This window comes from Panthera onca, chromosome A1 (assembly GCF_046562875.1).
Source record: "Panthera onca isolate mPanOnc1 chromosome A1, mPanOnc1 haplotype 2, whole genome shotgun sequence".
NCBI classification, from domain to species: domain Eukaryota; kingdom Metazoa; phylum Chordata; class Mammalia; order Carnivora; family Felidae; genus Panthera; species Panthera onca.
The window spans coordinates 12,550,541-12,563,533 of NC_138339.1; the positions used below are offsets into that span (position 1 = coordinate 12,550,541).

Here is a 12,993-nt window from a genome sequence, read left to right on the forward strand (position 1 = left end):
CTGATATTAAAGACACTGGGCCACGGTGACCCAACCATAAAGGGGTGACAGTGACCAAGATGAATAATGGCTAGGTTGAGAGAGGCAGTGACCCTCCTCTGTGAGAAGAAGACTTGAGAACCTGAATACATCTATCATTTACCACCTGGGTGACTCCACGTATTTAAAGTTTTGAGCCTCAGTTTCTTCTGCTGTCGGTGTCCTGACTTGTAGAGCTCAGAAGAAGGCCTGAGATCATCAAAAAGACAACTGCATGTAAAAAAAAAGGTTGTTAGCTCTACTTTTGAGATGAGCTTCCATTGATTCACTACTTTTTGCTGGGTTTGTCTTCACTTACGCCTCCAAAAGGATCAGATTCAGGAAAGTTCCTTAAATAGTGATGGAAAATTACAAAGACCAGGTGAGCGGAAAACCACTTTGGATGAAGGTAATGTGGATTCAGCTCATTTCTAGATTGGGATTGGAGTCTCTGAAAATCCATTTAACTCTTCCCATTTTTTTTCTATTAAATATTATTTATTTTGAGAGAGAGAGAAAGAGAGAGAGAGAGAGAGAGAGAGAGAGAGAGAGAGAGAGAGAGAACACATGCACAAGCAGGGGAGGGGCAGAGAGAGGGAGGGAGAGAATCCCAAGCAGGCTCCAGGCGGTCAGCACAGAGCCCCATGCAGGGCTCCATCCCGCCAACTGTGAGATCATGGCCTGAGCTGAAATCAAGAATCAGACACTTAAATGACTGAGCCACCCAGATGCCCCTTCCAAATTTTGGACCCCCATACCTCCTATTTAGGGCCTGTGACACAAGATTTTAATTTAACACTAAGGATACGGGAAACGCATACTATCACCCAGGCAGTATGCTAGACTCTATATAAAAAAGTGAATTAAAATGGAGTCCTTAATCTCTTCGGACTAGGGAGGTTGAAATGTTACCAGAATGTTACCAAACCTATTTAAACCTGTTACCAGAATGTTACCAAACCTATTTAAACCTGTCCTTGAAAAGAGATACGTTTATGACATTTTCTTTCAATACATGATTTATCCTGCACACAAAGTCTGGACTTTAGAATATTGAAACATAATGTTTTATCTTATTTTTAAGAAAGACAATTGTGCCAAATTTAAGGAAATTACCCCAACACAACCTCAATTTCTGCAGGTGGTTGAAAGCTCTTGAAGGAATAGGTAATTACAGAAGCCCTGGTTCTCCATGCAGTGGTATTACCCATGCTTCTATATTTTGCATGTATACGTATCATGACGTGTGATTCACTTAATTTATGTACGCATGTTTAATTTAATTTCATACATCTAACACCTATAAGGAGAAACTGTGCTGTGTGTTCGCCTCTCCTCAAAGAAATTTGCGCTGTGACGTCCCCAGGTCTTTACAAAGATGCAATGTTACCGAATTTTAGGCATTTACACGGAAAGGGACTACATCAAGAGGAACTTGCTTTTTCTATTTAATGGAGGGAATACCAAAGGGCCCCTTTAAGGCTCTAGAAGTGCCTGATAAGTCTCCAAAAGAGGTTGTGATGTATTAAACAAAGGATATCACCAACCAGGAGGAGGAAAAAAAAAAAATCATCGAAACGGGGAGAAAAATACACTTCCTGGCTAGGAAGCTCTTAAAAGTTCTGAGCCAGGAAACCTTCCACCGGGGCGGGGAATGTCTTTGGCTCTCCAGTGACTCCCTGCTAAGTTCCCCTCAAGTTTTCCCTCCCTCTCTCCTCCATTCCCCGCCTCAGTCCCCAAACGTGGGAGCCACAGGAGAATGCCCGCACAGATACCTGACTTTGTCAGACAGAACCAGACTCCGGTGCCTGTTTATTTTAAAGGACCCCGCACCCAAAATAGGCCGTATCGGCAGGCAAACCCAAGGGATTTCAAACGACGCCTGGAAGCTCGTCTTACAAGTTGGGGGCCCAGCCTGCAAAAGAACAATAGTAAAACAGAGCCAGGAGCGCGTTCCTCCGTTCAAACTGCTTCCCCGGTGGCGCCCGGGCCTGCGGCGAGGCCGGGGCCGGGAGCCGGAGCCCCGAAAAGGCGCGCTGCCCCTTTAAAAGGCCGCGCATCTCCGGGCCGGCCTTCCTCCCCGGGGCTCCAGCTGTGATTGACGCTGGGCGGCGAGAGGAGGCGCCTGGCGCTAACAAAAGTCCGGCCCGCGGGCGAGCGGCGCCGGGCCGCGAGTCTCTGTTCGCTCGGGGCACCCGCAACAAGTGGCCGCCGCGTCCTCCCCGGGGAAGCCGCGGGCGCGCAGGGGCGCCGGGAGGAGGCGGCCGAGCCGGGGGAGCCCCGGCCGCCCGCGCGGCTCAGCGCCCACCGCAGAGGGATCGGGGCGGGCGGATGGGGACCCGGCGGCGGCGGCGCGGCGAGCCTCTGGGCGGCCCCGGGGCGCGGGCTCTCCGCGGCGCTGCGCCCGCTGGCCCGGAACGCGGATTCTAAGAGCGGCGGCCGCCCCCGGCCCCACCCGGAGCCATCGGGGGTGCCAGGCGGGGACGCAGCGCCCCCTCCCACCGGAGTGCAAGGGGCCGCCCCCGGCCGGAGCCTGGCCCCGGAGCGTGGGGTATGCGCAGCTAACGGTCCCGTCGGGCGGGCTTTCCTCTGGCGGAGCGCGCAGGCGGTGCGCCCCAGCTATGGAGTGTCCGGGGAGACGGCGGGCATGACGGCGGCAGGATGGGCGCGAACAATGGCAAACAGTACGGCAGTGAGGGTGAGTGGGCCGCCCGTCCTCAGCCTCCCGGATCGCGCCCCCCTCCTCTCTCTCCCCCTCGCCCTCCCGTCTGGGGAGGAAGGTTCTCGCACGCTACCGTGGCGCACCCCTGCTCGGCACCCTGTCGGGGCCGTCACCTTTCCCTTTGGCGCTGAGGGTTCGGGGGCCCCGAGGATGCGTTCCCACCGTGGGGGGCTCTTTAAGCAACTTCCCAGGTTGTCTTTGGGAGGGCTCGAGTTGCATTTCTGCCGTATTTCTGAGCACATGCGCCTCAACTTTCCTTCCCTAAGCATCTGGGGTTTAGGGCGATGGTTTGGCAGATGGCGGAAGACGGTTTTGAAAAATAACGCTGAGAAAACTTTCCCAGGCCTTTGTGCTCCAGTCCCCGGGACTCTCCTGTAAGCGGGAACAACTTCTGGAAGAAGAAGTTAAGTTTCCATTCTCAGCTCAAGGCCCCTGAGCTGACGGTTTCGTGAAACACCACCTATGGGCCTCGCGAGGCGAGGAGTGGCCGGGGGCTTTGTCTGGTCTCTCTCGGGGCTCAGGACGGGCGAAGGACCATCTGTTACGTGGGGCTGGAAATTGCACAGCAATATTGCCTGTCAAGTGGGAAGTTGGAAGTTGGGGAAACTTTAAACTCCACCTACCCCTAGAAGGATGATGGATGTGTGGGTTGGCTTCTCCTTCGCTCCTCCTCCTCTTTGCATAAAACCGTAGTAATTGTAACCGAGTTGATTAACAGCTTGCCCCCGATTTGCATCCTGCATAGGCATTTCCCGCGGTTCAAAAGTTGGGAAGGTTTGTCTTTCGCGAACTTGGCTGGAGGGGGGTGGAAGAGACAGGATGGCTTTTATACCGCCCCCCCCACCCCCTCGCACCCCCTCCCCAGGACAGGCTGTTACAAACCGGGTCCAGCGCCTGCAGACTGGTAGGAATGCAGAGTGGCTATTCAGCATGTGGTGTTAGGGAAACTTCTATCATCCTGTTCAAAACTTTGAGGTGTGGTCACAGAACGTGGATGTCTATCCCCGTGTGTGTCTGTGTTCCTTCTCAGCAGCTTTGCGCAATTACAGCAAATTTACCCGCCCTAAAAAAACCATACCCACAAGAACCTTTTGTTTAAATCATTCTTTTCCAGATCACAATGTTTTGAATTGCATATATATAGTCTCCTTATTCTGGGCAGTTTTGTGGGAGAGATTTTTTTTTTTTTTTTTTTTTTTTTTGGATAATTTAATTAAAAACAAAAAAGTTTAGCAGTTGTCTTTTTAAATAGCCCATGCGAAAATATGCCAACAAAGATTATTGGAGAATCTGGGCCACTGCCCAGAACTTCTTAATGTTTTAAAAATTTGTGGAATAATGAAAGATTAAGCCTTCTTACTCTGGGTATTAAAAAGCTTTCAGGGCGTAAAATGTGTGCTTGTCAATTCTGGATGTGCATACATTGTGATCCTTGAACACTGTTGGGCGGTGGGGAGGACGCCCCAAGAGTTAAGTGGAATCAGGGCTGTGTGTTGTTGAATGAAACCACTCCCAACACCCCTGATTCTCTGCAACTTGTTCTTCTATCCCAGCGTTCTCGTATGGTGCTGTGTGTGGTGTATGACGACTTCCTGTCTGAACAGTGGAGTTTTCAACCCTTGGGAGAGAAAAGGAGAGACAGAGAACTAATGATCTCCAGCTGTTATCCGTAAATGCTACCTCTGCATTTTCACTTCGGCTGAAGTGAAATTTTACTGGGATCAGATTTAGATACACTGTGGAACTTTTTATAGGGAAAGCCTCTTGGGCTCAGCTGATTCAAGGGAACCAATAGGAAGCTTCGGGCGGTAACTGAGTTTTGGCTGGAGGGACACATTGTGCTTAGTTTTCATAGACTCTGTTCAAATGCTGGGAGATTCCTCTGTGATCGGTAAGGAAAAAATAAGAGAAAGAGAAGTAACGTGAACTTAAAAAAAACATCTTTCCCCCAGTGACATTAGACCTCTCCTAAATAGGGTTATAACATATGTACAGTAGACCATTGAACAATGTGTGGCTTAGGGGCACCAACTTCCCCCGGAGTCTAAAATCTGAGTATAACTTTTGACGCATCCCAAACTTAACAACAAGAGCCTGCTGTTGACCAGAAGCTTTACTGATAGCACAGACAGTTGATTTATACTCATGCATACATATTTTGTATGTGATATGTATTACATACTGCATTCTTAGAGCTAGAGCAAAGAAAATGTTATTCAGAAAGTCTTAAGGAGGAGAAGATAGATTTGCCATTCCGTACCGTGTTTATAAAAAAAATTTACAGGTAAGTGACTCCACACAGTTCAAAGGTCAACTGTAATTGGTATTGGTCAGCTTTGTTACAATGGGTCAACGGGTGGTAACATACATGCAGATAAGCCTGTTGGAATTCAACGTGTCAGTGTCACCTTGTTTTTTAATCTAAGATGTCAAATTTCAAAGCAAGTGGACTCAACCCTTCAACACAGTATCTCCATTAAGGAGACTGAGACTTTAGACAGTTTCAGTAGGTTTAGTACAAGTTAGGTATACTTTGAAGTAAGATTTATTTCAGAGATTTATTTCAAACCATACCTAACTTGAAATGAAAGGGGGAAATTATTAGTGGATGCATATCCATAGAATGCAGTGAGAGACCACTCCACTCTGAAACATAGGTGTTTGAGTATACTTTAAAAATCTGCACTTTAGGGGCGCCTGGGTGGCTCAGTCGGTTAAGCGTCCGACTTCAGCTCAGGTCACGATCTCGCGGTCCGTGAGTTCGAGCCCCGCGTCGGGCTCTGGGCTGATGGCTCGGAGCCTGTTTCCGATTCTGTGTCTCCCTCTCTCTCTGCCCCTCCCCCGTTCATGCTCTGTCTCTCTCTGTCTCAAAAATAAATAAACGTTAAAAAAAATTAAAAAAAATCTGCACTTTAAGTATATTTTAGGGTTGACACCACGAATGTAAATGCAAGCCACCTTCCTTTTACAGTGAGTGTTCAATTATTGGAATGCTTAAAACTTCAGGATTTCTTATGTAATCTTATTTCTCCTGCTACTGAAAAGCACTCTGTACATTAAAACAACAAAAATGCTTCCCGAGGCTTACCGTAGCAGGTGCAACAGGGCAGACATTTCCAGTTCTGTGTAATTCAAGGATGTGTGTGGCATAAGCATCACCCTGGAGCTTGTGAACAATGCAGAATCTTGGGCTCCTCCTAGAATTGAATCATTTATCATGTACTTGTTAAAACTTGGGGAAGTTCTTGTGTAGGGCAGAGCATTAATTTGGGAGTCTGTAAATTTGAGTCCCGCTTCAATTTAGCTTCTGTGACCTTGCTCAGTTCTCCTGAAATCATGGTTTTCTCTTTCCTTTTCTTTTCTTTTCTTTTCTTTTCTTTTCTTTTCTTTTCTTTTCTCCTCTTCTCTTCTCTTCTCTCCTTTCTTTCTTTCTTTCTTTCTTTCTTTCTTTCTTTCTTTCTTTCGAGTGAGGAGAGAAATTCCTTATTGGCATTACTTGTCAAGATCTAATTCTTGAGTACATGGTCATTCATTTTATTTTGCTCTCCTAATGCCTTAATGGACCACTTAATGGAGATTAACCTTGGAAGGTGTGTTATAATAGGGAATATAGTAAATATAATATATAGGGGTATCATAATAGGGAAGTTAAGACTGTTAGTTATTGCCATGAAATCCATAAGCGCCCCTCCCCCCTTGTCACCCTCTTTTCCTTCACCTCTGTCTTCTTCACTTGTTCCCCCTACCCCTCACCTCTCCTAATAAATCAGTCCTGGACTCCCTGCTTTTCTTCCTGAATTCAAAATCTGTGTACATAATGGGTGTTTCCAAAGTGTTTTGTTTTGCTAAATACTCAGTGACTATTCAGGTTAATGGTTTAATTTGTAACCCCATCTCCTTCTCCCCTCCACTGCCAACTTGGATTTTGCTCCAGGAAAAAGTTACCATACCAATCCTGATCTTTAGATTTCTAGAAACATACATGAATGTCTAAATGATTAGGATGTTCTGATAAATTCTTTCAGGGAAGGCTGTTTTTTTTCCCCCCTTTATCTTCTTTCATAAGGTGTAAATTTCAGCCTGTGTGTAGAAATCTGGAGAATGAGTTGGAGTGAAGCTTGTGACCATTAGCTTTGACTCCAGTTAAGTCAAAGAAACCAATCTCCCTGTTCTAGTAGGAAGGGACCGGCTGCTTTCCCTTCCTTTTAAGGTATCTGAGCCTCACCCTCACTTACTCAGTAGTTTCAGCTTTAATACGCAGTTAACAGCTCCTTTGCAAAATCCTGGGTGTTGTTGAATTGGAGCTGATGAGGACACCGTGATGGGGTTTGACTCTTGGTTTCTCTGCTGCTCTTATCAAGCGCCTCGGGTGCCCTTTCACCGTCTCAGACCTGTGCTGTCGGATATCAGGATAGTCAGCTGCCTGAACACATAAATCATCACTAATCCATCACCACCTCGGGAAACAGATCTTGGAATAATGATAATAATGGCAGCTAATGTTTAGTGAAAGTTTCCTGTGTCCAAGCATTCTTCTAAGCCATTGACGTACACTGACTCACGTAACCCTCATGACAGTCGTCAAGGCAGGCACTCCTAAGGTCCTCATTTTACCAATGGGGAAACACAGCTGTAGAGAACATGACCTTTTCCCCCAGGTCCTACAGCTGGTGTAGGTGGCACTGGGACTCCCGGCCAAGTCTGTCTAAGCCCAGAGTCACTTATTCGTTCGTTCAACTAATGTATGTTGACTTCTTATTTCTTACTATGTGCCAGGAACTCTTCTGGATGGTTGGGATACATCAGTAAACGGAGTAAGATCCTGTACTTGTCAATCTTTTCTTCGTGAGTGAGTGTGTGTGTGTGTGTGTGTGTGTGTGTGTGCGCGCGCGCGCGTGTGCCTGCACGCATGCACGTTGGGAGGGAGGGGAAGTGGAACAATCAACGTGTGCATACCCACCCAGTAATTCAGTCACCCGTGTGATACATTCTAAGGGGCTAATGCCTCTGAATAAAAACAGTCATCAGATTATTTGGAGACTGGGAGGACGAGACTGTTGCAATTTTAGTCAGTCGCTGTTGGCCTTTTTGAAAAGTTGACATTTGGACCAGGACTTAAAGGAAGTGAAAGACTGATCCTTGAGGATCCATCCAGGTAGCACATTGACTATAACTTGGAACCACTGTGTTCTACCAAGGTGAATACGTTCTATTCTGGGGAGCGTAAGTCATCATTTTACACAAGGGTAACATCATTAGCTCTCCGTAATAGCTACAGTGGAACCGAGTCAGTTTTGGTCACTGGGCATTTTTTTTTTTTTTTTTTTTTTGGCCTAGAATCTTTGCAAATATCTTTTTATCTAATTATATTACGTTAGCTGTGTTGCGACTGCTTTTGGGTCGGGGAAGCCTAGGACCAGGGGATATTGCCTGATTCACTGGATATGTGACGATAACCCCAAAGATCTCCAAAGTTCTTAGATAGAGATAGGTCTTCATCTTTTGCCTCCAGTAAATAATTTCATTCTGATGACAATCAAGAGAAGCTGTACTGATTCTACTGTTCGGTTTAAATCAAAGCATTAGTGTAGCTCATGGGACCATCTTGGATCTGAGGGTGAGAAGACATTTTCAGAGATTTGGGGAATCTTTTATGTTTAAAATGAGAAGGAAAAGAGAGGGAGCGTTTGTTTTCCCCTGAGAATCAACTCACAAAAGCTTTGTCTTAACTCCCTCTGCCCTTTGAGAGAAAACGAACTCTGGATTGGTTTTGAGTTAACTAATAACTTTTGCCTTCAGCCTTTATCTACTGGTGTCCCTCTGGAAGCTGTGCAGATTACTTGGCTGTGTAACTGGTGGGGCAGTCTAGATATGGATTTTAAGGTGGTGTTAAGGATGTATTAAAATATATGACATAATCTTGAATAAAATCAAGAGTGAGTCAATTCTCTGAATAATGAAGAAGGGAATAAATGAAGTTTAGAAACTTAACTCATTAAAGGGGCGCCTGGGTGGCTCCATGGGTTGGGCTTCCGACTTGAGCTCAGGTCAAGATCTTGAGGTCAGTGAGTTCGAGGCCTGCATCAGGCTGTGTGCTGATAGGGGGCGGGGGTGGGGTGGGGGTGGGGTGGCTGGAGCCTGCTTTGAATTCTGTCTCCCTCTTTCTCTGCCCCTCCCCCACTCATGCTCTGTCTCTCTCTCTCTCTCAAAAATAAATAAATGTTAAAAAAAAGAAACTTAATTCATTAAAAAATTAGTATTTGAAGAACCGTCGTGGTGAAAAAATTAAATCGCAAGATGCCTAGCAACGACCAATTGTATTTGAGTTACTAGAGTGTAGATTTGGCCGAGTCTGAGTAAGACCCCATGATTGGAGCTGACCACCTCTGAGATAGGCTTCCCAGTGAGTGAGTGAGTCATCAGACATGGGAAGGAGGTGATTACAGTAAAGGATGATGTGCTAGAGATTTCTGCATTGACCAAGGGGTATGTTATAGGACCCTATGCCCAGTTCCCTTGCAAATATTCGGTCATGTGAAGTTATGTTTGATAAAGGGTTATTGTTTGATTCTAACTCATTTTACTGCTTCACTTCCCCTCTCCCGAATACAGCTCTATCGTTTTAGGTGTTAAAAAATATTTCCCCACTTTCCCTGGGTTATTCTCTTTCTCTCTCTTCGTCTCCACCTGTTACATGTTTGTGTTTCTGTCTAGCTAGATATATTTAGGTGTTAATTCGAAAAATCTACTGATTTTATTGATTTTCCTGCCTTCTGTGAACATAAGCTCCAGCACCAAAAATTGGGTTTGATAAGTGACTTGTCCGTATTTTCAGTGTAGTAATGGACACTGACTCTACCTATGGTGTTACTTTTCACTTTTATTATTAACCCTAAAACATGTTGATCTGCTGAACTTGAAGCAAGACCTTTAACTGCTCAGGTTGAGTGTCTTGAATACATGGTTTACCTTGTACATAAGACTTTTAATTGGCATTACTGGTTAGTGAAATTCGATCAGAAGCTGCAAATTGCCTGGGATCACACAAAGACAGCATCTTCCTAAGAAGCTCTGATATTTTGTTCCGCACGATGTGTACCATGAGTGAGACGTAGCAACAGATCTTCTGTGTAGTAATGGAGGCCAGATCAGCTGACCTTTGCCAGAATGTAGCTCTTTTTTGTTTTCGTTTTTTTGGTTCTAGTTACAGAAATTTCGAACCCTTCTTCCACCTACTCACGGCATTAAATCTGCAGGGAGAATAGACTTGCTCTAAAAACGTTCAGTCTCTGAGAAGCTAGGCAGGGATGCAGAGGCTTTTAGAGCAAGATGAGAAGTCCTGATTCACAGGAGGACCCTGCTTCCCTACGTGTGCTAAGTGTGGAGGTAAGTGGTCAGGGGAAAATGTGAATAGAGATAGAGTTACTCTCTAAACGAGGACAGCTCTGGATAGTACCTGCACTTCCAGAAGTATCTAAAGGATGTTTCTGAAACAACAGCAACAAACAGGTGAGTTGGATTAACTGTAGCTTAGACCCTTGGGAGAAGCTAAATGTTTGTTAAGAGACTTTCCCTAGTTGTTCCCTCAAATCCTCATGTGGTTTATTTCATGGAAAGTGATTCCTGCAGGTTCTGTAAGTGAGGACCTTGAAATGTTTCAGAAAAGGGCAGGACCATCTCACTAGGGTCCCTAGTCAGGGTCCCTCTCAAACATGCACATTGCCACAAAGGAGAATGGCAGCCTTTGGGCAGATGCCCTTAAAATCTGCTAGCCGGTGGGGTGCCTGGGTGGCTCAGTCAGTTGGGTGTCTGACTTTGGCTCAGGTCACGATCTCGCAATTCGTGGGTTTGAGCCCCATGTTGGGCTCCGTCCTGACAGCTCAGAGCCTGGAGCCTGATTTGGATTCTGTGTCTCCCTCTCTCTCTGCCCCTTCCCGGTTCCTGCTCTGTCTCTCCCTCCTTCAAAAATAAGTAAACATTTAAAAAAATGTGCTAGTTAATGCCCCAAAGATGGACAACTTTAAAACGTCTGACATGAATAATCATTAACCATCTCTGAATTTTCCTCGGTAATGAAATATAAACACATGGTCAACATTTTCCCCATTCCATGGTTGAAGAAGTGTAGACTGTTTCTGGAGCCGTAAATCTCTATTAGGTCCTGCATTAGATGTGCTCATTCTATCAATTCCTATTTAAATTTGAAACCAGTAACAAAATGAAAAACAGTTGTTAACACTGCATGAACTCATAATTGTAACGTTAGAAGCCTTGAGCAATGTGTAGAAATGTTATTAAAACATTTTTTGTTTGCTACCCTTTCTGTGGTAAATTCCTTTGCAGCATTTTTCAAGCAGATGCAGCCGTGGAAAGTGCATCAAAATTTCTAGAGAAAAATTTCAGGAATTATTCGTGTACTTGTGGATTGACCTTCTGGCTGCAAGTAACCCACTTCTTGGCAAGGTGGAGAAGTCAGGAAAAGGCTACTTAGACATGTAGTACAACCCGCTGGCCCGGTGAAGTACTCGGGTCAGATCATGGTAGCATCTGGGTTAAGTCCAAGTCAAAGGCCAGGCCTGACAGATTCTAACTGTCAGACGTGGGTCAGAGCCCAGAAGGAGCAGCAGGTGGGAGAACTTGCGTGCCCTGGAAGAAGGAACTCAAGTTCAAGGAGGGGGGAAAAGAACAAATTCAGAGAGAATGGGAATGAGGGCAATGGTTGTCTCCTAATGTAAAGAACAGGATCAATGTTGCGCTCAACTCTTGGCTTTCTTAAAAACATCTCAGGGGCGCCTGGGTGGCGCAGTCGGTTAAGCGTCCGACTTCAGCCAGGTCACGATCTCGCGGTCTGTGCGTTCGAGCCCCGCGTCGGGCTCTGGGCTGATGGCTCGGAGCCTGGAGCCTGTTTCCGATTCTGTGTCTCCCTCTCTCTCTGCCCCTCCCCCGTTCATGCTCTGTCTTTCTCTGTCCAAAAATAAATAAAAAACGTTGAAAAAAAAAAATTAAAAAAAAAAACAAACAAACAAAAAAAAAAAAAACCAAAAAAACATCTCAGCCCGCGTGGCCCCTGGGTGGCTTAGTCGTTTGAGTGCCCGGCTTCGGCTTAGGTCATGATCTCGTGGTTCGTGGGTTCAAGCTCTCTCTCTCTCAAAAATAATAAAAAAAATCTGAGCTCACAGATCAAAATGATTATTAATAAATACGAATATTTCCAAGTTTATTCTATTTGCTGTCAGTGTAGTAACAGTAATTCACATTTATTGAGCACCTATTAGGTGCTGCCTTCCCCCTCTGTGCACTCTACACACACTTTTCTTGTAGTTCATGGCAGCTGCTCAGGGGGCACTGATGACTCCATTTTACAGGTGCCAACAGGGAAGCCGAGAGGCTCGGCCCTGCCCAGGGCGCACAGCGGGTGAGCGGCCCGTGACAACGGCAGTCCCTGTTGGCGCTGGAGTCTGTGGCCCTTTCCGTTGTGCCCATGACCCCCTCCTGCCTGGACATCGTAGGTGTGCAGCCAAAACTTTTCCCAATCTTTGTTTTGTTTGTGTATTTCAAAGAATTGCAGTGGCTGAGAAGTAGCCCTTAAACAACAAAAAAAATGGTGACGGTTTTATGGATTAGGAGATCCAAAATGAAAAACTTTTTTTTTTCTTCTAATTTTCTTTAATTTTTTTGAGAGAGGGCACAAGCAGGGAAGGGGCAGAGAGAGAGACAGAGTGTGAGGGAGAGAGAGAATATTAAGCAGGTTCCATGCCCAGCACAGAGCCTGAGGCGGGTGCTCGATCCCACAATCCTGGGGCCACTGACCTGAGCCAAAATCAAGAGTCAGCCTGAAGCAGGCTCCAGGCTCTGAGCTGTCAGCACAGAGCCCGACACGGGGCTCGAACCCACGACCTGTGGAATCATGACCTGAGCCAAAGTCAGACGCTTGACGGACGGAGCCACCCAGGCACCCCGCAGGATGTGTTTTGAAGGAAACTCTCAACTCGTTTGACCTGGGTCTCCCAGGGATCGATTACCTGCTCATTAGGCAACAATCTGCCGACAAACTGGCGGGCTAACGAGCATCTATAATGGCATCAGTACGTGAAATAATGAGCATATTCTGTACCGTCTGCCTGAAATGCCATCCTCTGGATTCTCCACAGCATTATGTACCTGTCACTGGCTTTTGTTCTGGGTAGCCTGGGGACCTGCTCCCAAACAAAAGCTAGCGGAGGACTAAGAAAGGTGCACACATTTTCTTTCCT

General features: G+C 46.1%; 1 protein-coding gene across 2 annotated transcripts in view; it reads left to right on the forward strand.

The window, feature by feature from the left end:
• The first annotated feature begins 2,186 nt into the window (after positions 1–2,186).
• FBXL7 (F-box and leucine rich repeat protein 7) overlaps positions 2,187–12,993 on the forward strand; it is a 390,753-nt gene continuing 379,946 nt past the window's right edge. For both annotated transcript variants that reach the window (XM_060634381.3, XM_060634382.3), the window contains exon 1: positions 2,187–2,716. Coding sequence is in view for 1 of the 2 variants with exons in the window: in XM_060634382.3 (XP_060490365.1) it covers positions 2,680–2,716 (37 nt within the window). In the remaining variant the exon portion in view is untranslated. The remainder of the gene's footprint in view (positions 2,717–12,993) is intronic.